Source organism: Corvus hawaiiensis, chromosome 28, assembly GCF_020740725.1.
Source record: "Corvus hawaiiensis isolate bCorHaw1 chromosome 28, bCorHaw1.pri.cur, whole genome shotgun sequence".
NCBI classification, from domain to species: Eukaryota; Metazoa; Chordata; class Aves; order Passeriformes; family Corvidae; genus Corvus; species Corvus hawaiiensis.
Window position 1 is genome coordinate 3909950 of NC_063240.1, and position 23111 is coordinate 3933060.

A 23111-nucleotide genomic window follows, 5' to 3' on the forward strand; every position below is an offset into this window, starting at 1 on the left:
AGCAGTCAGGGCGGGACTTTTCCAGCCTTGTGGGTTTGGGGATTTTTTTTTCTTTTTTCCTTTTTTTTTTTCTCTTTTGGATAATCCTGGCAAAATTCCTGAGCAAAGTTGTTGGTTTGTTGTTTTTTTTTTTTTCTCCCTCTTTCTTTCTTTTTTTTTGGTTTTTTTTTTTTTTTTTTCTCGAGCAGCCCCTATCCATGTGCTGCCTCCGAGCCGCTCTCTTATTACTGCTCACTTCCTGAAAGGAGACTTTTTAGCAAAGGCTCCAGCTCCAGCTCTGCCTGGGTCTGACAGAAGAAGGTTCTTGAGGAAGGCGACACAAACCCTCCTCAGCCTGGAAACTTTCTGACACGCGCAGGGCTGAGGGGGAGAGAGGAGCTTTTGGCTGCTGCTGGGAAAAAGAAGAGAAAAAAAAAAAGAGAGAGAGAGAGAGAAGCTGAAGGAATTAAAAGGGGAAAAAAAAAAAAAAAAAGAAGAAAGAAGGGAAAGCACTCGAAAAGGTAAAACGCTCTTTAAAATAATTTTTCCAGAGGAGACTCTTTGAGGTTGGAGTGGGGTGGTCTGGGGTGGAGGGAACGCGAATGTTCTTTGAAATCAGAACCGTCTCCCTGGAGAAAGAATGAGCCCGGAGAGCCTTGCACGCTGGAAAAACATTTATGAGAATGAAAACCATGTTCACCCTTCCCCAACATTCAGAGTTTCCATAAAAACGCAGGCTTGTGTTTCAAAGTGGCTGCAGGCAGCAGGAGCCGGGATCTCGTGCGCTGCTCCCCCGCCTCCCCCAGCCCCTCTCGGCTGCACTTTTTAAATTGCATTAACCCAGGGATCGAATGTTTGCTGCTCTAAACCCCAAATCTCCTCTGCTGGGCTGCCCGGGGCGAAGCTCTCAGTTACAGAGAGCAGCAGCTCCGAGCCCCGCTGCAGAATGAAGCGTTCCTCGCTGCCTTCATTCCTGAGAATAAACACAGCCCGCGCTCTCTCTCCCTCTTTCCCTGTCTCTCTCTCCATCTTCAGGAGCTGCCAATGCCTCTCTCCCTCCTGATGTGCTCAGAGGATTTATAAAGAGTCTGCCCTGAAAAAGTTGCAGTGTCACCGACTCCTTGTGCATCCCCAGGCGCTCGGCCCCACTGCTCCGCTCATTTCTTTCTTTGCTTTGATTATGTTTTAAAGGTGTTTTTTTAATTATTTTTTTATAAAAAGATAAATCAATCCCTCAGAAGATGTTATTTTAAACATCAAAGTAAATATTAGTGATGGTGAGATGCCAGAAGATTATCTCATTAGAGCTGAAGGAGCTGGGCTATAAATAGAGAGGAGTTTATAAAATAACCTTGGCAAATATCTGCCAGAGGGGAAGAATCAACCAAGAGGGAAGTGCGGAGCTGCGCCGGGGGCAGGTACCCTCTGCAGCAAAATGTAACACTGCACACCGAGGCCCATTTTTGGGGACTTTGTTTTGTGGTCAAGATGCAAACCTCAGGGGGCGTTTGTGTTCCTGCCCCAGTCCCTGCCGATATCTCCGGTGCTGGACACGGCTCGGCCCCACCAGAGCTCTGGTTCTGGTCGTGCTCGGTCTTACTCTCCTTAGCAGCGCCCAGCGGTGCCAGGGTGGGATGCAGGGCACGGCTGGGCATGGCAGGAGGGGGTTGGGAAGTCTTTGTTCCCCTCCGGTCTCCCAAAATGCTCTGTGGGACGCCCAGGTGATTCCCAGCGCCGGGATGTTCCCTGTGTTGGGAACAGCCTTGCCTGGACTGTTCCGAGATGCCTCCATCGGTGAGGCTTCCTCCAGTTCTTGGGAGGTTGTTCCCAAAGTTTCTCCATATATGGAACGTGCTGAGTGCTCCAGTTGCTCCATCCTCAGCCTCCCGCTGTTCCTGCTTCGCCCCAGGGCAGCACCCTCTGCTCCCCTCCTCCTCCTGCCATCCCAAAAACCTCCCGGCGCCTCTTGGGGCGGCTCCAGCTGCATTCCCCAAGCGGCTGCTCCTGGGGTGGAATGGGAAAGGTGCTGTCATCTCCTGCAAATCAGCTCTGCCCGGATAAGGCTGGGGGGGCCGAGCTGTTTCCTTTGGCACAGGGAGGCCCCGATAAGCCGGGCCTGAGCAGCCGCGGAGGGGATGAAGAGGAGCCCCGAGGGGAGGAAGGTGCTGCTGCTCAACATAAACAGTGTCTGCTCCTCAAACCTGAAACATGAGAGGCTCTCTTATCACCCATGGCTTCAGGCCACCCAGGGACTGCTGGGGAGGAGCTGCTGTTCTCACCATTCCATGAAATCCTGGTCCAGGGACAGCCTGGGCTCCGCTTCCCAAAGGAGCAGCTGCATGAAAGGCCCTCAGCGCAGGATGCACCCAGGGATGATCCCATGCAAACCCTTATCTCCAGCTTATCTGAAACCCCCAGCTCCAAACCCCACTTTTCTGGCCAAGTTTCCAGCAATTAATTCCTTCTGAGCCAGGAGCACCGCAGGATGTGTTTGTCACGTCCTGTCCTGCCTCGGTCTTGAGTTAACACAAAATGAGCTTGAAACAAACAGAATTGGGACCAAACTCGTCACGTTTTCAGAAACAATCGCTGGGTGATGGCAGCTCAGATGTGCTGAAGACACACAAGGCACAGAGGTCTTCGCTTGACCCCACCACTGCAGGAAATGTTTGCAGGGCGAGGAGTTACAAACATTTCCCGGGAATCTGTGAGCAGGTCGGCTCTCATGCGGCGACTGGGGAGTGAGACACGTGGACAAGCACCAGCCTGGATACAGCCTTGTTTTCCAGCACTGAGGGAGGTTTAAAGGGACACCATCCAAGCCAGTTTTCCCACCTTGGTTGCTGTGAGGGCCTTCAGTGAAGTCTGCAGCTGACTGAAGGATTGGGGGAGTCTCCACTGGGAAACTGCCGGAATATTTTAGTTCCGTCCGACTTCAGCGGAGCAACATCAGCGCACGTGTGAAGTGCAGGGTCTCCATCCAGCAGCACCATTGCTGCTCCTCTCTCACCTTCTGCATCCTCCCAGGCTGGGAAATGCTTGGGATATTCCATGTCTGACTGCTCAGTGTCTCTCATGGAATCATGGAATGGTTTGGGTTGGAAGGGACCTTACAGCTCATCCAGTTTCCCCCTCTCCCATGGGCAGGGACACCTTCCACTATCCCAGATTGCTCCAAGCCCTGTCCAGCTGGGCCTTGGACACTTCCAAGGGTGGGATATGCACAGCTTTACACTTCTGTTTATCACCCATTACCAATATTGGGTTTCCTACTCTTCCATGGTAGCTTAATTTAAAAGGAAAAATGAGTTAAAATGAATCTATTCCTGTGCAGTCCTGCAAATCTTCTTGAACTCAATCACTCCTAAATGTTGGTCCCAACTGAGCTAAACTGGCAGGTGAACTCTTCGCCTCCTCCTGTGGGATTTGTGACCTCGGTGGGAAGTGGTTTTTGACCAAAATGAAAGTGCAAAGGATGAGTTCAGTCCTGTCAGGGTTAGGGACTCTTCATTCCCTGGCCATAGAGGAAGGAGCTGCATCTGGGCCACACCATCTGTGTTTCCCTGAGTAAAGAACCTACAGGGAGGGGAAAAGGGCCCAAAAACTCTGCCCAGCAGAGTCCCAGAGCTCCCAAGGAGCCAGAGCCTGGACATGATCTGCAGGTCTGTCAGGGCTGGAGGGATTCCACAGCCGAAGCGTTCTGCAAGGCTTCATCCCACAGGAGGCATCCCTGTCCCTGCAGGGCTCCCCTGGCTTGGGGTGACCTGTCCTGGGGCTGTGGGTGCCTCTGTCAGAGTCACTGCCCTGCACCAAGGGGACCCCCGGGGTCACTGCCTGGGGGTGACCCCATGGTCCTGCACCGGTTGTTCCTTTGGCTGTCACCAAATCACTCTTGGTTTGTCCTGCTGTGGAAGGAACATTCTCTGCGTCACCACGATGTCACTTCTCTGACTGGTTCTGGTTTCCTGGAGGACAGGGAGGTCCAAATTTGCTTTGCTGCTTTAGGGTCCCTCTCCACAGCTCCCTGCATTTCCTCCAAGCCATGCCTGTGACCCCGTGGCACAGCCTGGGCTGGGTGGTCCTGATCCAGCATCAAAGGTAACCCAGTTCTGAGAGTGGGATGGGACCAGAGACCCCCTCATGTCCCTTCCAACCTCACTTATTCCTTGATTCAGCCTGGCAGGACCAGCTCAGCCCAAGGAGCTGGAGCTGGGCCATGCTGTGGATCCGTCCCCCTGGCCAGGACTGGGCCACTGCTGGATGAGTCTGTGCTGGGACAGTGACAGAAGGAGCTGCTGAGCCCTGGGCTCACTGCAGATCCAGCAGTGCTTCTCACAGCTCTGCTGGAGTCACCTCAGAGGCTTTTCTGGGGAAATTCAATGGAGTTCTCCAACTCCAGCCTGAGACTGTGGGGGCACAAGGTGCGGCACCTGGTGACAGCGGCTGTGGGGGACTTTACCCTCCAGCCTGATAACCAGACACATCTTTGTCGACTGTGAGGGTGGGCAGGCCCTGGCACAGGGTGCCCAGAGCAGCTGGGGCTGCCCCTGGATCCCTGGCAGTGCCCAAGGCCAGGCTGGATGGGGCTGGGAGCACTCTGGGACAGTGGGAGGTGTCCCTGCCATGGCAGGGGGTGGCACTGGATGAGCTTTAAGATCCCTTCTCACCCAAACCATTCTGTGATTGGGGTATGGCCCTGTCCTACAGCCTGGCTGACGAAGAGCCAAACTGCAGGTGCGATGCTTGGCGTGGGAGAGCTGTGACAGCTGCACAAACCACATAAACCACGCTCCTGCCTCAGCTGGGACTCCCAGCACGGAGCAGCTCCCGCCTGGAGAGGGCCGGGGGGGTTCTGCAGGTGAGCAGAGCTCGGTGTTGGCACACGAGGGTGTTTGTGCAATCCCGGGGCTCGGCGCCGGGCGGGGGTGGGTTGTGTAAGCACCGGGACTGCTGGAGGGCAGCTGCGGGAGCCAGCGCTGCCGGGATGGAGAGGAGAGCCAGCCGTGCCGGGATGGAGAGGAGAGCCAGCCGTGCCGGGATGGAGAGGAGAGCCAGCCGTGCCAGGGTGCAGGTGGCTGGGTCAGTGTCTGCTTCCCTGCCCGCTCCGAGGTGTGAGCGCTCCCGGCCTTTCCCAGAGCCTGGGGCGCTTTCCTGGCAGAGCCCTGGTGCCGCTCCGTGCGGGGAGGAGCAGCAGGTGCACAGGGAGAGCTGCCCATGCACAGGCCCGGGAGCTCTGGACGGAGCTCTGGATGGAGTTCTGGACAGAGCTCCAGACTGAGTTCCGGACTGAGTTCCGGTCTGAGTTCTGGATTGAGTTCTGGATTGAGCTCTGGATGGAGCTCTGGACTGAGCTCTGGATTCTCTTCTGGCTGTGCTGAACCCCACAGAGAGGGAGCATTTCATGGAGGCAGAGGTGGCCATGGAGATGCCGCGTACAAAAATGGCATTTGGGCATGGAATATCCGCAGGAACGGGATGGCAGCACAAGGCAGGTGTGGGCATCAGACCTGTCTGCAGGTGGGGTGTGTGTGTCCACATGCAGATAACATGTTATCAACGTGCAGGTAACGTTATCCATGTGCAGATAACGTCTATCCACATGCAGATAACATGTATCCCCATGCTGATAAGGTGTTATCACACGCAGATAACGTGTATCCATTTTTAATCCACATACAAACCCCACATATCCCTATCCCCACGCAGACAGGCAGCTGCAGCAGTGCCCTGGCTGCATGTGGGTGACACGTGTGTCCCTACACTCCTGGGACATGTGTGTGTCACTGGCAGGGCCCTATGTGACGGGGCGATGCACTCGGTTAATGGCTGGCACTCCGTTAATGACTTGCACCCTCAGTTAATGACTGGCACTCCCTGGTGTAAGTTAATGACTTGCACCCTCAGTTAATGGCTGGCACTCCGTTAATGACTGGCACCCAGTTAATGACTGCCCGGGCTCTTTCTAATCCCGCCGCTCTGTGCCTGGCTGGAGCCAGCGAGGAGAGCGGTGGCAGAGCGCCAGCAAGTCTGGGTCACATGGAGCGGCTCCAAACTCTTGCATAAGTCCCGTCTGAGAGTGGACCTGCTTGGTGGAGTCCTCTCCCTAGAGCAGAGGGAGTCCCAGGATGGGAGCACTGGGAATCTCAGTGCCCACCTTCCACCCGGCTGGAATTTGGCAGCTCCAGCAGGGCTGAGCCCTGCCCCGGGCCCAGCTCCCCATCCCGAGGAGGATCGGAGCTGGCATTTCCCTGCTGCTTTCCTGCTGAGGACCTCCGAGCATTTTACCACACTTGGAGAATTGCAATGACCCCGGCGTTCAGATAGGGCCAGATCCTTATGTAACACAGGGATAGGATTTCCAGAAAGCCAAGCAGGCGGTGTCAGAGCAAGGTCGCTGCTCCCAGCTCTCCTCTCACTGCCCTGCCTCTGGCATGGGCTTCTTTTGCCCCTTTGCTGGCAAAATTAAAGATTTTGGAGAGAAGCGAGGGGGAATTCAGCCCTTTCCTCACCACGATTGCACTGCATAGATTTGACTGTGAAACAATTCTCGTGTTTTTGAAAGAAACCCTCCTCCCACACAGTGCTGGAGCGAACCCAAAGCCCCGTGAAGTCGCTGTACAAAGGGATGCAGGGTGTGCCCGGCCAGAGCACAGCAGGGCCGGGTGTGGAGCACCACGGAGAGCCTGCAAGAGGGAGCTGGTGGTTCAAAGGCAGGGAGGGAATGCCCCTGGCACCCAGGCTGGCACCGGGGTGCTGGCAGGGGGACAGAGACCCCGGGTCAGACCCCTCAGCTTGCAGGGTCACACTGGCAGTGTCAGTCTGGATTTCCCGCGTTGCTGGGGAGCGCCTTTGGATGGGGTCGGATGTGATTTGAACGGTGTGAGAATGGCATCTCCCCTCCTGGGGAGCTGAAATCGGACCCGCAGTCACTGGGGAGTGCAAAGAACGGCTCTTGGGGCGAGGTGAATCAACCCGAGCGAGCCAAGGGGGCTGCACTGAGCGCCCTGGGCCCCCTCCCAGCCCCGAGGGTGCCGGCAGGGAATGGACAGGCGGAGCCCTTGGCACTGCACAGGGGGGGATTGGTGTCAGGGGCGAGCAGAGGGGTGGCAGGGCAGCCAGAGGGTGGCTGGGCAGGCAGGAACCATCCCAGGGCTGGAGGCTGCAGCGTTCTGGGAACAGGGATAACTCCGCGTTTCTAATTCTTCACTCGCCGTGGCCCCAGAGAGGCCACGCTTGGAGCAGCAAAGCAGATTATGGCTCAAGTTCTTGTTTTGTGTTCTGCAGACCTGTGACTTTAACCCCTTGCTCGCAGCTTGCAGATGCTCCTGGCAGCAAAAATGCTGATTTCTGTGGGTTTAACCCCTACAGCTGAGAAATGACTTCCCAGTGGAAGTCCTGTCGTGCTGGCAAGATGACTGCGGGAAGACTTCTGCCATCTGCAGCTCAGCATGTTTTCCACTTGGCAGCCCAGCCAAATGTTTTGTCGGGAATATCAGGACGTTCTCCTCCTGCTGGAAGCCGGGGAGGTCTCTCGGACAGCTTTGCATCCCCCACGTGCTCACCCCGTGCCGCGGGAGGAGCAGCCTGGTGGGGGGAGCGGGGCTGTTTATTCCGTCCTCAGGAGCGTGCAGGAACCTGCCAGGAGCCGGGAGCAGGGAGCTGGGAGGTGGCTGAGCACGCACGGAACACCCACAGCCCCGGGGAGTGCAGCGGGCGAGACCCCCCCAGCCAGCAGCAAACACAGAAATGCATCACAAACTCTGAGGGACCTGCCCCTGCCGGGCCCTGGGGTGTGCAGAGAGGGGGGAGGACGAGCAGAGATGCGGAGAGAATGAGAAGGGTTCAAACATGGCCCGGGCCAGGGAGGGATTGTCCCGCTCTGCTCTGCACTGGGGCAGCCTCACCTCCAGTGCTGGGGGCACTCTGGGCACCACAAGATCAGAAGGGTCCAAAGCTGTTGGAGAGTGTCCAAAGGAGGGACACGGAGCTGGGGAAGGGTCTGAGGAGCGGCTGAGGGCACTTGGCTCGTTCAGCTGCAGCAGAGGAGACTGAGGGGAGGCTCCTGGGGGCTGCAGCTCCTCCCGAGGGGAGGCGGAGGGGCAGGGGCTGAGCTCTGCTCTGGGACAGGGACAGGAGCCCAGGGAACGGCTGGAGCTGGGTCAGGGCTGGGCATGGAGCTCAGGGAAAGGTTCTTCCCCCCGAGGCTGCTGGGCACTGCCCAGGCTCCCCAGGGAATGGGCCCGGCCCCGAGGCTGCCAGAGCTGCAGGAGTGTTTGGACAGCGCTCTCAGGGATGCCCAGGCTGGGGTTGTTGGGGTGTCCGGGCAGGGCCAGGGGCTGGACCGGATGATCCCTGAGGGTCCCTTCCAGCTCAGGATATTCCATGGTTCTATGCACAAATCTTTGATTCTGTGATTCTGGAGCCCCAGGAGCGGCTGAGGGAGCTGGGAAAGGGGCTCAGCCTGGAGCAAAGGAGGCTCAGGGGGGACCTTGTGGCTCTGCACAACTCCCTGACAGGAGGGGGCAGCGGGGGGGGGGGGGGGGGGGGTCGGGCTCTGCTCCCAGGGAACAGGGACAGGAGGAGAGGACACAGCTTCAAGTTGCCCCAGGAGATGTTCAGCTTGGATATGAGGAAAAATTCCTTCACTGGAAGGATGAAGGTCGATTCCAGCTGAGCGTTTACAGCCAAAACCTGAGGCCCTCCATGAAACAGTGACCGCAGGTGACAAGGGGGCTGTTGTGTCAGGTGACTTTGGGATCAGCATCCAGGAGCTACCTGCACTAAGGGGCTGTTCTGTGCCCTGGGGGGCAGCTGGGACCCCAGCAGCAGGAAAGAGCCCCCTGTGTGTGGCAGGGGACCTGTGTGGGTGGTAGGAAAGCCTGAAAACCCTGGTGCTGCTGCTGCCAAGTGCCCTCGCTGCACTGGCACAGCCCCTGGGCCACAGATCCCTGCAGTCCCTGCTGTGTTTAACTTGGATTCCATAGAAAATGAGGCCTGTGGAGCCAGCCCGGTGCTCACAGCTCTTCCCCCCAGAGATAAACTCTGACCTGGTGGAACAACTCCCAGCCTGGAGTGGCCGGAGGAGCAGAAATCCCTGTGGTGCTGTTTGTAGGGGCTGCCAGGGCTGCTGTGGGGCTGAGGTGCTGCTCAGCCCCTTGGGAGGCTCAGGGGGCACCCAGGGCCGAAAAGGGAGCAATCTGTGGGATGTGGCACCACGATAAGCCCGATAGCCCCAGTGTGGTTATGGGGTGGTGACAATTCCCTGTTTTACAGAAGGATAAAATAACCTCGAGGCTTTCATTCCTTAAAATAACACAGCCCAGAAATGCCTTTGAGCTGGTGCAGCTGTGGGGTCCTGCTCCCACTGCTTTCCCACTGTTCCCAGCGCTCCCACTGGGGTGCTGCTCTCACTTCTCCACTGCTCCCAGTTCTCCCAGTGCTCCCATGCCTGGAAGCTGTCAGTGGAAGGCCTGGCAGGGGGTGCACTGCAAGTATTCCCTCCCCCCCGCGCAAGCTGGAAGCAGAAATCTGTGTTTGTATTTATTTCTCCCTCAAAAAAAAAAAAAAAAATTTAAAAAAGGGAAAAGGACACCTGAGCTCATAATTTGCAAAAGTTGGATGAGAAACCTGGAAGCCGCCGGGCCCTGCATCTTTAAAAGCAGTTAAATTCCTCTTCTCTGCACTAGGAGGCACCTTGAACCTTCCTCTTGGCCCCGAGCAGCGCCCATCTGCTTCCTATTACCTTCCCCTGGCGCTGCCTCTGGAGCCGGCCAGGCAGCCGAGCTTCCAGGGAATTCTGTCTGCAGCGCCGCGGCTGAAATGAGGAACAGTTGCCATCCGCCTCGCTCTTTCTTCTCTTCTCTTTGCGCTTCATTCCAGCTGGGATTTTACAGCCCCCCTCCTTCCCCAGCCCCTTCCCTCCCGCGGGCTTTTGGGGTGGCCGAGGTGACCCGGCCGCTGCGGTGGCACCGTCGCCTGCGTCCCTCGGGTTCACGCGGCCAAAGCCACCTTGGCACCGGGAGCCGGCAGCGTCAGCCCGAGCCGAGCCTGCCAAGGACAACGAATTCCTTGGGAAGGAGCAAATCGGAAGCGGCCCAAGCGAGGGAGGCACGAGACCGGAGAGGTCACCCCGTGTCCCCGAGCTGTCCCCGAGCTGTCCCCGAGCTCGCCCAGCCCGGCCCGTGGGACCCCCCTCCCGTGTCCCGCCGGGGCTCCGCGATCCTCGGGGTTGTCCGGCCGCGGAGCGAAGCTGCGGAGTGAGGTTATGGAAAAGTTGATAGGGATGGAAGCACCAGCGCTCCTCCGGCTCTCTGCTCCTTCCTCCGGCTGCTTCTCCTGCTGCTCGGGGTTTGGGAATGAAGCACCGCCGGGAAGGGGCCGTGTTTTCCCCGCTGCCTGCAGGGAGGGATCGCGGCCGGGCCCTTCCCCCGGCCCGGCCCGCAGGAATTTTGCAGCTGTAATTCCCGACTTGTGCTGCTCCGAACGCGCCTCCTTCCCCCAAGGTCAAGGCTGCGGGCTCCTGGCGCCGGCGGCTCCCGCTGTTCCGGGGGATGCTGAGCAGCCGGGAAGGGCACAGGGGCCACGGGGGCACCGCCGAGGGTCATGGAGAGGCGGGGGGAGCACGGGAAGCAACGAGAGCCTGGAGGGAAAGGGTTCGACAGCTGGAAAACAAGGGAAATCAGCGCTGTGAAGCCCAGGAGAAAATACACTTGAACTGAGCTCCGTGGGCTTTGGAGCCGTGACAGGATTTAAGAGCTGGAATCTCGAGCTTTAGGGAGATGCCGAAAAATGCTGACCTAGGAGAGGGCTTTGCTTTCAACTTCTGCCTTTTCCAGCCCAATTCCTGCAGCTGGGAGCGGGCACAGAGCAGCCCCCACCTACCACGACCCAGGGGTGGCACCACAGGTGGCACCACAGGTGACGCTGTCACCAGATCTCGGCATCCTCGTGTGGGGGTGCAACGGGGCAGAATTCCTGCCCCAAGCCTCTTCCCCCCACTCCCTGCTTCCCGTTACCTGTCCCAGGGAAAAGGAGCAGCTCAAGGTGGGAGTTTTCCCCCCCTCGGGCAGTTTATTCTCAGGGCCACTCGCAGGATGCACAGTTTTGGAGGCCACCGTCATGCTGTGTCCGGGCTTTGCAGAGGAAAACCTGGCAAGTGGCCCCAGATGGGACCGGGGAGTCCAGGCTGAGGCCTCACCGAGGATCTTTGGCCATTATTAACTGTAAATGAGCAGTGAAAAATCCTAATCTTTAAGTTATGCAACTCCAAGTTGTGTTTAAAGCTGCATGTTTCGTCTGCCACCATTTCTGCCTAGTAGGGAAAAAAATCATTGATTTAGGTTAATGGCTTTAAACTGAAGGAGGGGAGATTTAGATGAGATTTTAAGAAGAAATCCTTCCCTGTGAGGTTGCCCAGAGCAGCTGTGGCTGCCCCTGGATCCCTGGAAGTGTCCGAGGCCCGGCTGGACAGGGCTTGGAGCAGCCTGGGATGGTGGAAGGTGTCCCTGCCCTTGTGGAATGAGATGAGCTTTAAGGTCCCTCCCAACCCAACCCATTCTGTGATTTCCATGATAAATTTGGGGCAGGAATGATCTCCTGGATTTGTCCCTCCCCTGTGCCACCTCTGGCCTGTGCTGGGTGTCACTCCGAGCCCCTGCAGCACAAATGGCACAGAAACGATGGGAAAACAGGAGCAGGAATTCACTTTCAGGGATTCAGATTCCCATAAGGACACGAAGGGGAGCACAGCAGATCCCAGGAGGACCCGGATCCTCTGCCCTGAGCTCTGCCCAGCCCAGCCTTGGCTGTTTAAACCACCCCAGAGCAGAGCAAGGCAGGGGTTAAGGATGTTATTCCAAGCGTTTCTTTACTGGGATGAGGACCACACACAGGCCCTGGCTGTTGACACCTTTGCAAAGAGCACCCTCCTCCCATCCCCAGCCTCTTCCCAGGCTTGGGAGCTCATCCTGCTTTTCTCAGGGAGCTCATCCTGCCTTTCTCAGGGAGCTCATCCTGCCTTTCTCAGGGAGCTCATCCTGCCTTTCCCAGCCCTGTTCCAGCACCACTGCTGCAGATCTTTATCTGTCCCCTCTGCGGGGAGGTTTGTGTTTGGCTGCAGGGCTGCACCACTGCTGGGATATTTGGGATTCTCTGGGAGGTGAGGGATGTGCTGCACTCGTCCCATACTCACGGAATGGCTGGACAGGAACAAAACCCCACAGGTTTTGTGCAAGCCCCCAGCACGATGCGAGTTTGGTGTAATGGCCTCAGACTGAGTGGGAATTCTCTGCCAGCCAGGAATCTTTCACCGGAGCAATCAGCAAAGCGTTTTAAAGAACAAATGCCATTGGAATCTTGGGATCCATTTGTGGATGGGGTTGAGAGTGAGTTCCCTGAATGGGTCCTCTGTTTTCCATCACTTTTTTAGGCTCAGCCAGTACACTCAGAGCTCTCCCCTCAGTGCAGTGACAGTCCTTGAAGTGTGTTTGAAATCCAGGGAAACCGCAGAGGGGATTTCTGGGTTGCTGCTCACCACCCCCCTGCCAAGGCTGTTATTTCCTGCTCTCTTTAAGGGATCGAGTAACCCAAGGCACTCTCGGGGCTGCGCTTCCTCGAGGATTCCCACTGATCCCGAGCTCCATTCCACAGGTACCTGATAGATCCCAGCTGGGAGAACCCCTGGGAGTGCAGTGTCTGCAGAGCAGGAGCCGATGGGGTTAATTCATGCTCAAATGTCTCCCATCCTTTCCTTCTCTTCTCCTTTCCTTCCATCCCACTCCTGCCTCCTCCAGGATCCAGCTTTCCTCATTCCCCTGCCCGCCTCGTGTCCTTCTCCTCCATCCCTTCACTCATCCCCACCTTTCACCCGCAGGGGCAATGCCAGTGCCAGGGATGAGCCCGTGCTGACCACTCAGTGCTGGCCTGGCACTGCCCACACCCCGCTAGCCTCGGGAGAGCACGGAGCGGCCGAGGATGCCTGCGGAGGGACCCGGGACTCCTCTCTGGACATAAGGGGTGGCCGAGGGAGAGACATGTGGGGACAGCGCCCTCCCAGCCGGCACAGATCTCCCTGCTCCGACACGAGCGGCGCTGACCATGGCCACAGCTTGGAGGCTCCTCACCTGGACGGTCACCCTCGGCCTGGCTGTGGGCACCTTCCCTGGCTACTCCTTCCAGTCACAAGGTATGGGTGGGATGGGATGGGGTGGGGTGGGGTGGGGTGGGGTGGGGTGGGATGGGATGGGATGGGGAGCTGGATCCATCCATGGACAGGGGAGTTGGATTCACTTCTGGGGAGGGGAGCTGGATCCACTTGTGGGGAGAAGAGCTTGATCCAGCCATGGGGAAAAGGAGCTGGATCCACACATGGGGAGGAGAACTGGATTCCCCTGTGGGGAGAGGAACTGGATCCACCCTTGCTGGATCCACCCATGGGAAAGGGAGCTGGATCCACTGCATCGCTGCTGGCAGAACCCTAATGCTGGCCTGGGAGGGACTTTGGGAGCAGTGGAGACACCTCCAGCGCTAATCCTGCCCAGCTCCTCCCGCCCCCCTGGCCGGGGTTCTCTGCCAGCCCCCAAGGAATGGAGGTGTTTTGCTCTCAGGTGTTGCACTCGGTGGCTTTTGGAGGAATTCAGAGCGGCAGGGTCAGTGCAAGGCCGGAGCTGTGTCGGGCTTGGGAAGGAAGGAGCTGTGGTGGCAGCAGGGGATGGGTCCGTTCTGGGGAGCAGCACATCCCCGGGAGAGCAGAGGCTGTGCTGGGAGGAGCACAGTGTGTGCCTGGTCCTGGGCACGTCCAGGGCTGGAGGACGGTGCTGGAGCACCCAAATCCTCTGCCCAGCTGAGCCCGGACAGGAACGTGCTGCGGGAGGAGCAGGGTTGGTTTGTTGGTTTGTACACGCGTTTTTTCAGTGTGTCTGTGCCCGTCTCGTGTGTCTGTGTCTGAAGGACTCGAGTTTACACAGAGTCGCACTCAGGACTGCGAGGACAGGGGAATGTGGGTCTCTTGTCCAGAGCTTTGTGCTTTTGCACCTGATTTTATTCCAGGTTAGGAGGGAAGGGGCCGCAAAATGGGGGGGAGGGGGGAGCCTTGAGCCCAACCTGGAGTACAAACCACCCTCACAGACAACAAAGGGGAGTTAAACTGATCAATGGCAATATTTGTAGGATTATTCCTTAAGAAGCAGCGTGAACTCTGCCACCAGGCACCAGAGAGAGGTGCGAGGAGCAAGCCCTGGAGCAGGGGATTTATCCATGCAAGCTGTTCAAACCTTGGCAGTGTCACACAGCCATAACCCTGCACCCCTCGCGTGCCCAGATCAGCCCTGGCAGAGCCACAGCCAGTGGCATTCCTGGGCTGGTGAGCGGCCGTGGTGCCCAGGGCCATGAGCTGGCTGCAGAAGCAGAGCTGGGAACAGGGACAAACGCAGCCAGAGCCCCTCAGCATCCCGGGCAGGCAGCACCAGGAGAGCAGCCAGCCCCAGCTGGGAGCTGGGAACGTTCTCCAGGCAGGTCGGGATCTGAAGGACTCCCAGTTCCTGCTGCTGCTCTCCACAGGCTCTGGCAGTGCCTGCAGGGCTGCTCTGGGCCTCCCGTGCCCATCAGTTCATGCTCTGCTCCATGTGCAGCCCCACCGGGACGCGCTGTGAGATCGGCCCCATCCCAGCTCCCAGCACCGGGACCCCCCTCTCCATGGGGTGACACAGCTCCATTAAACCCGGGATTAACAGGGATTAACCTGTGCTCCCCTAGAGCAGGCCCTGAGCAGCTCTGGGGATGGGGCCCAGCCCGTGGAGTTCTTGGGATGTGGTGCCATGGGGTGGATGTGGTGTGCTGGGAGCACCCATCCCATGCCAGGGCTGCAGCCTGTCCCTGCCCAGTGCCTGTCCCTGCCCAATCCCTGTCCCTGCCCAGTCCCTGTCCCCCACCCTGTCCCTGCCCAGTCCCTGTCCCCCCACTCGGTCCCTGTCCCTCCCCAGTCCCTGTCCCTGTCCCTCCCCAGTCCCTGTCCCCCACCCGGTCCCTGTCCCTGTCCCAGTCCCTGCCCAGTCCCTGTCCCCTGCCCAGTCCCTTTTCCCTCCCCAGTCCCTGTCCCCCACCCGGTCCCTGTCCCAGTCCCTGCCCAGTCCCTGTCCCCTGCCCAGTCCCTTTTCCCTCCCCAGTCCCTGTCCCCCACCCGGTCCCTGTCCCTGCCCAGTCCCTGCTGCCCCAGGGGCCCCTCTTGCTGGCAGAGCGCTGGTTTTGGCCTCAGGCTGTTGATGTCACCCAACGCCTCTCCCGGCTGCTGGGACAGTTCCTAATCCCCGCAACGCCCTCTGGAGAGGGTGAGGCGCTGTTATCTCCTGGGAGCAGCTGGAGAGCGAAGGGCAATGTTATCCCCGACTCCAGGGACTGGCCGCAGGCCGCTCTGGAGCAGGATTCCCGTGCCCCACGTGCACCACTCCACATCAGCGTGTTTGGTTTGTGCAGGAGGGAGATTAAGGTGTCAGCCCTGAGCTCTAATTTATCTTCGTGGGGAGCAGCAGCCTGGTGCTGAAGGGCTGTCCAAGGCAGCAGAGAGGTTCAGAGGTAGCCTGGACACTCAGGGTGCAGCTCGTAACAGCTCAGGGAGCAGCTGGAATCGTTGGAACAACTTTCCCAGAGGAGCTGTGGCTGCTCCATCCGTGGCAGTGCCCAAGGCCAGGCTGGACATTGGGGCTTGGAGCAGCCTGGGACAGTGGAAGGTGTCCCTGCCATGGCAGGGGTGGGACTTGATGAGCTTTAAGGTCCCGTCCAACCCAAACCATTGCAGGATTCTGGGAGCTGACCGAGGATTCAGCTCATGCTCACAGTGCTGGGTGGGTTTTAATCCAAAGGGAATTCCTGCAGGACCTTGGTGTAACTGTGGGGACGGATCAGACATTCCCATTTCACAGAGCATCGGGTGGGGCTCATCCCGCTGTTCCCAGCTCACAGGTGAACAAAGGGCCCCTGGAGGATGCAGTGAGGCTGCCACGGTGCCAGGGCAGCCTGGACCAGGGGATCCCAGAGCATCTCCACAGCCATCCCTCGGGAATCCTGTCTGGGCTGCAGCTCGGGCTCTGCCAGCCCCTCACTCCCTTTGGTGCCAGCACCACAGCCTGCTTCTGCTTCCTTCCCATGCTCCAAGCAGCTCATGAGAGAGGAACAAACCCTCCCTCCTCCATTTCCCCTTCTCTCTCCCCTTTTTGCTCAGCTCCCCCTCTGCTCCTTTCCCTCCCTGTGCCATCCCTGCTCCATTGCCACCGGCAGTGGGACCCTGGGGTGCCGCTCTCCCCAGACCACCCCTCCTCCTTCCCAGCTTTCCCCCCTGCTCTCTCCCTGTACTCCCCCGGGGGTACCCAGTGTCCTGCCCAGCCACGAGCGGGCTTCTCTGGAGAAAGGCTTTTTATGGCCTCCCTTCCCAGTGGTCTGACAGGGCTCTGGCAACGCCAGGGCTTATCTGCAGCGCAGACCCTGCTGGGCAGAGCCCGGGCCAGGAGCTGCTCATGGAGTGGGAAGTGCCTGAGGGGCAGAGGGCACAGGAGGGAAGGGCTGGAATAGGGGGAGCATGAGCAAGGCAGGGGTGAGGAAATGTGGGGATTGGGAATATGTGGGATGTTGGGAGGATCATGCGGGGTTAGGGAGGGAGAGATCCAAATCTCTTGGAGCCTGGACTGATCTTTTAGGGCAGAGGAAGGAGGCACCTGTGGCACTGGACAGTCTCCCTTTGTTGTCCACATGACACGAGGCTGTCAGCAGAGCTGTCACACGTGTGACGCTGGATATTGGGAATGTCACATTGAGGTGGGATATTGGGAAAGAATATCCCACCTGGGAGGCTGAGGAGGGGCTGGGATGGAATTCCCAGAGCAGCTGGGGCTGCCCCTGGATCCCTGGCAGTGTCCAAGACTAGGCTGGATGGGGCTTGGAGCAGCCTGGGACAGTGGAAGGTGTCCCTGCCCACAGCTGAGGTGGAATTGGATGAACTCTAAAAGTCCCTTCCCACCCAAACCATTCCATGATTCTATTCCATGATTATTTTTTCCATGTGTGGCATTCCCACTCCACAGCACCACTTCCCAAACCATTTTGGTGATGCAGGGCACTGCTCTTGGGCTCTTCCCGTGCCTCAGTGTCCAGAGGGACATCCCTGAGGAGATGCAGTGCCCACCCTACACCAGCACCAGGTTCTCACACACCACCTCACCCTCAGGCTCTGGACACGTTTTTCCTTCTGGAAGCGCTGTTCAGGTCAGGATAGAGCCTCCAGCCCAGAGTCCCAGGCCCTTTGTAGCCACAGCAAGCACAAACCACCCTCTGATTCACTCTTTTCCAAGCCCACATGGACTGCAGAGAGGCAAAAAGGAAAACAAAACACTTCCGACAGCAAATTTTTCCAAGCCTGAAGTCATTTCTAAGTGCAAAAAGTCGCCCTTGTTTGCCCGGCCCCATCACAGGGAGGTGCTGGGATGCAGGGAAAGCTGGAAGTTAAAAACCTAATCATTAATTCTGGCAAGGCAGAGGAGCCAGGAGTGTTTATGGTCAGCAAAGATGGGAGCTCACCCCTAACCCCAGAGGGTGGAAGGGCTGCCCCGTTCCTGGTGGCCGAGGAAAGCACTCTGTCAGGCTCCCCCACTGGAAAACAGAGGGAAAGGAAACTCGGCAGTGCTGCCCTGTGGTGAGGGTGCAGTTTGGAGCTGGCCGAGTTTCTGATGGCCGGGAAGGCTTTGCAGGTGGGGGCTGTGGAGCCAGGCAAAGTTCCCCGGAACAGCCCAGCCCCTCCTGTTTTCTCGGGAAACAACAGCAAATGGGATGCAAAAAGCACAGGAAGACTTTTCCAGAGGGAACAGAGGGAAAATCCCCTCCCATGAGGGCTCAGGAGGCTCAAACCCTCCAGGCACGAGGGGTTCAGGAGGAGCTCCAGCAGACAGATATTTCCCATCTTCAGCCCCAGCCTCGGGGCTGAGGGCTGTCAGACACAGCCAGAGCTCTGCTCAGATCCAATCTGGCAGCCCCTGGGACATTTTCCTTTGAAAAGGAGGAGTTTTTGCCAAAAGGAGGGTGCCAGTTTGTTGGACAGCCGGTGGAGGGGCTGGGGACAGTGCCCTCGTCACAGCCTGGGTGGCACCGCACACGCTCAGAGCTCAAGGGAGCTCCCCAGAGGAGCTGCTGAGCCAGGCTGAGCTGATAAAAACCCATCCAGGGAGCTGGGAGGGCAGGATGGGGTCACAGACATCTGTGACTGGGGATTTGGGGTGTCTGACTTCCACTCCTGCTCATTTTCAGCACGGCTTGGGGAATTCTGGTTGCCCTCTCTCCTAATTTGGTTGGCATTTCAGTGACTTTGTGCCTCTGTGGCCCCTGCAGCTCTGATGGGGGGGTTGGGGTGGTGCTGGTTTTGTGTTCTCAGAGTCAGCAGCTGCAGATGTCCCAAGGAACCCACAGGAGACTTTTCTCCTGAGCCACTGTCACCCCAAGGCTCCTTCTGCCTCCTGTTGAAGAGCCCTCATTGCTGGGTCTGTTCCTGGAAGGATCCAGGTCCAGATAACCCCCCAAAGCTCAGAGCTGGACTCTGCACAACCTGGATTCCCTCTGCCCAGTGGAGATGGAAGGATTTGGGATAGTCCAGGTCCAGAGCCACAGTCGGGGTGTCCTGAAAGGCCCTTTGGGCCAGGCTGTTCCTCTCCATCACCTGCAGAGGAAAAAGTTGCATTCCAAAAACTGCTATCCCAAGGCTCTGTAGGCTGCAGGGTTGGGGAATATCCCAAGGATCCTTCAGGCTGGGCAGAGCCTTGAGATGCCAATTTTTGGAATGCTGTGGCAGGACCCTGCGCTGGCTGTGGCCGTGCTCAGGCTGGCATTGCTGGGTGTCCAACTCCCTCAGCGGGCTGCCATCCCCACGTGCATCATTCCCATGCATGTCCTTCCCTCCCCAGAGGAATTCCTCTCCAGCCTGGATCACTATGAGATCGCCTTCCCCATCCAAGTGGACCAGAACGGGGACTTCCTCACCTTCGACATGCGCCGGCAGCTGAAGCCGCGGCCCCGGCGCTCCCTGCCCTACGAGCCCTCGGAGCAGCAGGTCTTCTACAAAGTCTCTGCCCACCACACCCAGTTCCTGCTCAACCTGACCCTGCACTCCAACCTGCTGGCCGAGCACTTCACTGTGGAGTACTGGAAGCGGGATGGCATGGACTGGCAGCACGACTTCCACGAGGACTGCCACTACGCTGGCCACCTGCAGGACCAGTACCTCAGCTCCAAGGTGGCCATCAGCAACTGCAACGGGCTGGTGAGTCCGGCTTTGGCCAGCCAGGGGTGATGCCAACAGCTTTGGTCCTCCAGCAGGTGGATCTGTGAGGTGGGAAAAGCTTGGGATTGGTGGCAAGCGGGAATATCCCACACTGGCATCACAATCGGCGGAGGGTGCGGACATCCCCCGTCACATCCATGGGGCTTCCTGATCCCTGGGTCGCTGCTGGTCCAGTTTCTGGGCCTTTTCCCATTGGTTTTGATTGGAATGGGATAATCCTGGCTCTCTGGGGTTACCCAGACCTGGCTCTCACCAAGTTCTTCCAACAGTAACGGCAAAAATTGTTTTGTGTGTGCTGCTGCGGGCGGGGAGGGATTTCCCAGCGCTGCTGGAATGTCAGGAGTGCATCCAGATCCCTCCAACTGCAGATGCATTCCTGGGGTTCCCAGTCGCTTCTGCCCATGTTTTAGGAGCTAAAAAATTGTCGCTTCTGAGGGGAAAAAACTGAAATAATCAGTTTTTCCATATGAAAAAGGGAACGTCAAGACAGGGCAAGGTGGCATTTCCTCAAAACCAGCAAGGCTGTGGGAAGGAGGGTGGGAATGGTTGATTTTCCAAGTCCTGACAGCTCAGACTGAACGTCCTGGTCCTAAATATCAGCAGGGAATCTTAGTGGTGGACATGAGTGTAAGAACAGCTGAGCTCTGGGCCAGGTTGCTTGGAGAGAGTGAGGTCTTGGGAGATCTTTAGGAACAGGCCAGACAAAAGGCTCTCAAAACCCCTCCAGGTATGATTCATTAGCTCTCCCAGCCCTGGGAATAGACTGAGGACTTCCATCCCTATTTTTCTGTGATTTTCTGATATTTCTGGCTCACACAGCACATTTCCTGAGCTGCCAGATGGAGAGATGGAGCAAACAAACCCCGTGAGTGAATCCCAAGGCTCATGGCTCCCTTGGAGGGGTAGAAAAAGTCTCTCTAGGCCAGGTTCACATTTCTGCTGCAGCCCCACCTCCTTGCAGCATTCTGGCAGTGAGGAAGAGCTTCCAAACGGGAATGAATTCCCATTTGATTTATTACTGGGTGACCCTGCCAGAACAGTGCTGTGGGTTATTAACAGAAATGAGAATCTGACTCATTATATCGCAGAGTCTAAAGTTTCCAGCTCACAGCCAACACTCCGAGCCGCACCAACTCCCGCTTCCCGAGCCCTTTGTTTGGACGTGGGAACTCTGCTCCAGTCCCAGGGAATTTCGTGGTGCTCCCAGAGGGTGAGCTGGGTGCTGCTGGCAGTGAGAGGGATCTGGCATCGCCCACCCCACAGGGCAGAAAGGCCGGGGCAAGCACTTGGAACTGGGAGAATTCGGTCCCCAGGCTGTGCTTAGCTCTGGAGAGGCACCAAGAGCTGTCTGGAGGAAAATGCAGCCAGGCACAGAGAGGGACAGGGGGTCATCCAACAACCTCTCCTCTGCCTGAACTCTGTCCTTCTGCCCTCCGGAGTTACGGACACGGCGAGGATGGGGGAGGAGAACTTTGGGCTCAGTCAGGACGAGTGGGGTCAGGAATTTGGGCAAGAGGAGTCTGGAATGTTTTTAGCTGGTAGAGAGAGGGCTGGACTTGCCGTGGGAGATGTTGTGCAGCTCTCTGGGTGACCAGTAACCCTGATCCGCTCGTGCCCACCCTCATCCCCAGCAGGCTCCGCTCCAGGAGGGCAGCACCCACTTTGCAGGGGACAGAAGGGGGTCCCCAGGTGCTGGGTCCTGCTGAGGGGGCACCGCACTGACCCGGCTTTGCACGGGTGATGCTGCCCGGGCACTCGGGCACTGTGGTGGTGACCGGGCACAAACTGGGACCCGGTGCTGGGTACGGGGTGAGCTGAGCACGAGGAGGAGGGAGAGGGGTTGTGTCCAACAGCAGTAGCAGTTCCAGGCCATCCTCCTGTCCTCCAGCTCCCACATCCCTTAGGAATTCCTGTGCCTGCAAGCACAGAATTTGGGTTTGAACCACTTTGGTTTTGAACACTCCCAACACAACCCTCACAGTGCATCAGCTTTGGATACCAATACCTGGACACGCCCCCAGTGACTCCTCTTCCCAATTTCTGGACACTCAACCATTGACTCATCTTCCCAATACCTGGACACTCTCCCAGGGACTCCTCTTCCCAATTTCTTGACACTCAACCATTGACTCATCTTCCCAATACCTGGACACTCTCCCATGGACTCCTCTCCCCAGCCACAGGCACTGTCACCCTGGCCCGAGGGCAGGCAGGGAGCAGGGCTCACCCCACACATCTCCCACACCCTGCTGAGCTTCAGGCTCAGCCAGGAGAAAGTCACCCAGTTCCCAGAGCCACAGAACCACAGAATATCCTGAGCTGGAAAGGACCCATGAGGAAATCAAAGTCCCTCCTGGTCCTGCACGGGACAGCCCCGACCCCACCATGTGGCCTCTGTTGGAAGCAAAGGGTGCCATGGTCCGTTCTCAAAAATATTCCGTGTTTTGAGCTGCCAGAAAGGCCAAGCAGCTAGGAGCCTCCAGGGAGCAGCTTTACCTCAGCTGGAATCCCTGTGTTTCATCCCAAGAGATCCCAAGGATCCAATCACAGCCAGGAGAAAACACTAAGCAGAGAAGGGATGTTCTTTCCCCTTTTGTGGCAGAGGAACAGCTGAAAGGCCAGGTCCTCATCAGAGCATCCCAGAATGGTTTGGGATGGAAGGGACCTTAAATTCCATCTCATTCCACCCCCTGCCATGGGCAGGGACACCTTCCACTGTCCCAGGCTGCTCCAAGTCCCAATGTCCAGCCTGGCCTTGGACACTGCCAGGGATCCAGGGGCAGCTTTCCTGGTTAGTCCCCTGAGCCCAGCATGGACAGGAGTGCCCAGAGGGACCCAGATGAGGAGGAATGGACCCAGGTGGCCCCGCTGCCACACGGCTCTTCCAGGAGCTGGGAGAGCTGGCCCAGGCCGGGCTGTGGTGTGAGCTGACAGTGCAAACCCTCCCCGCTCTGCAGCTGACCTGCGTGAATCACACACAGGACATCCAGCCCAGCTCCCCCACAAACCACAGGGCTCTCTCAGGACCTCTCCCCACCCCCTTCACCAGCCCTGTGTCACATCCAGCGCCCGGCCCTCAGAGCTCAGCCCTTGGGGTCAGCGATGGGACAATGTTCAGGCTCCTGTGACATCCCAGCCTCGCTGCTGGAAGGTGCCAGGCAGGCGTGGAGCCTCTGCAGAGGCTGGGGTGAGCACATCCCTTTTCCAGCGGGATGGGTTTGGGGCAGGACGTGCTCTCCCCTCCGGTGCTCTCCCCCCATCCTTCTCACCTCCTTCCCCCCATCCCACAAAGCCTTTCCAGCTGGCTCTGCCGGCACTCGGCTCCCGCCGGAGCCCGGCCAGGGTAACCTCACAGTACCTCGCTTGTGTTGGAAAAGGTGGAGCCGAGCCAAGAGCAGCAGAGCCCGGGCAGGAGGAAATCCCCCCGGCACTGGGGGCCGGGATTCGCCGCTCACACACTGCCCCGATTGAGCTCCGGCCGGGGAGGGGACGGCGACAGCCCCGGCAGGGAGGGACTGAGCCCCCCGAGAGGCTCCCCCACCCACAGCCGGCGGTGAGGCTGCTCCAGGTGGTGCTTCCATGGAAGGGATTGAATTCCCTACTCCCCATCCTGGCAGAGCAGGGCTCCCATCCGTCGGGCACAGCGGGAGCTGGAAAAGCGCTGTCCCTTCCAAAGGACACCCCTGGAGGCAGGGCAGGGGTGTCTCTGCACCCAGAGCTGCGTTTGCACCCAGGGAGGGGGGTGACAGCCGGGACTTTTGTCTCTTGGACTTTTGGGATCGTGTTTGAGCCATGCCGGGCACATTCCTGTGCCTTGTCA

At 58.2% G+C, this 23111-nt stretch overlaps 1 protein-coding gene across 1 annotated transcript in view; it reads left to right on the top strand.

Moving 5' to 3' along the window:
* Positions 1-461: 461 nt before the first annotated feature.
* Positions 462-23111, top strand: part of ADAMTS10 (ADAM metallopeptidase with thrombospondin type 1 motif 10) — a 63236-nt gene continuing 40586 nt past the window's right edge. The window contains 3 exon segments of the mRNA XM_048287841.1: positions 462-500; positions 12851-13162; positions 18915-19270. Of these exon segments, the coding sequence (XP_048143798.1) occupies positions 13075-13162; positions 18915-19270 (444 nt within the window). The 5' untranslated portion in view covers positions 462-500; positions 12851-13074.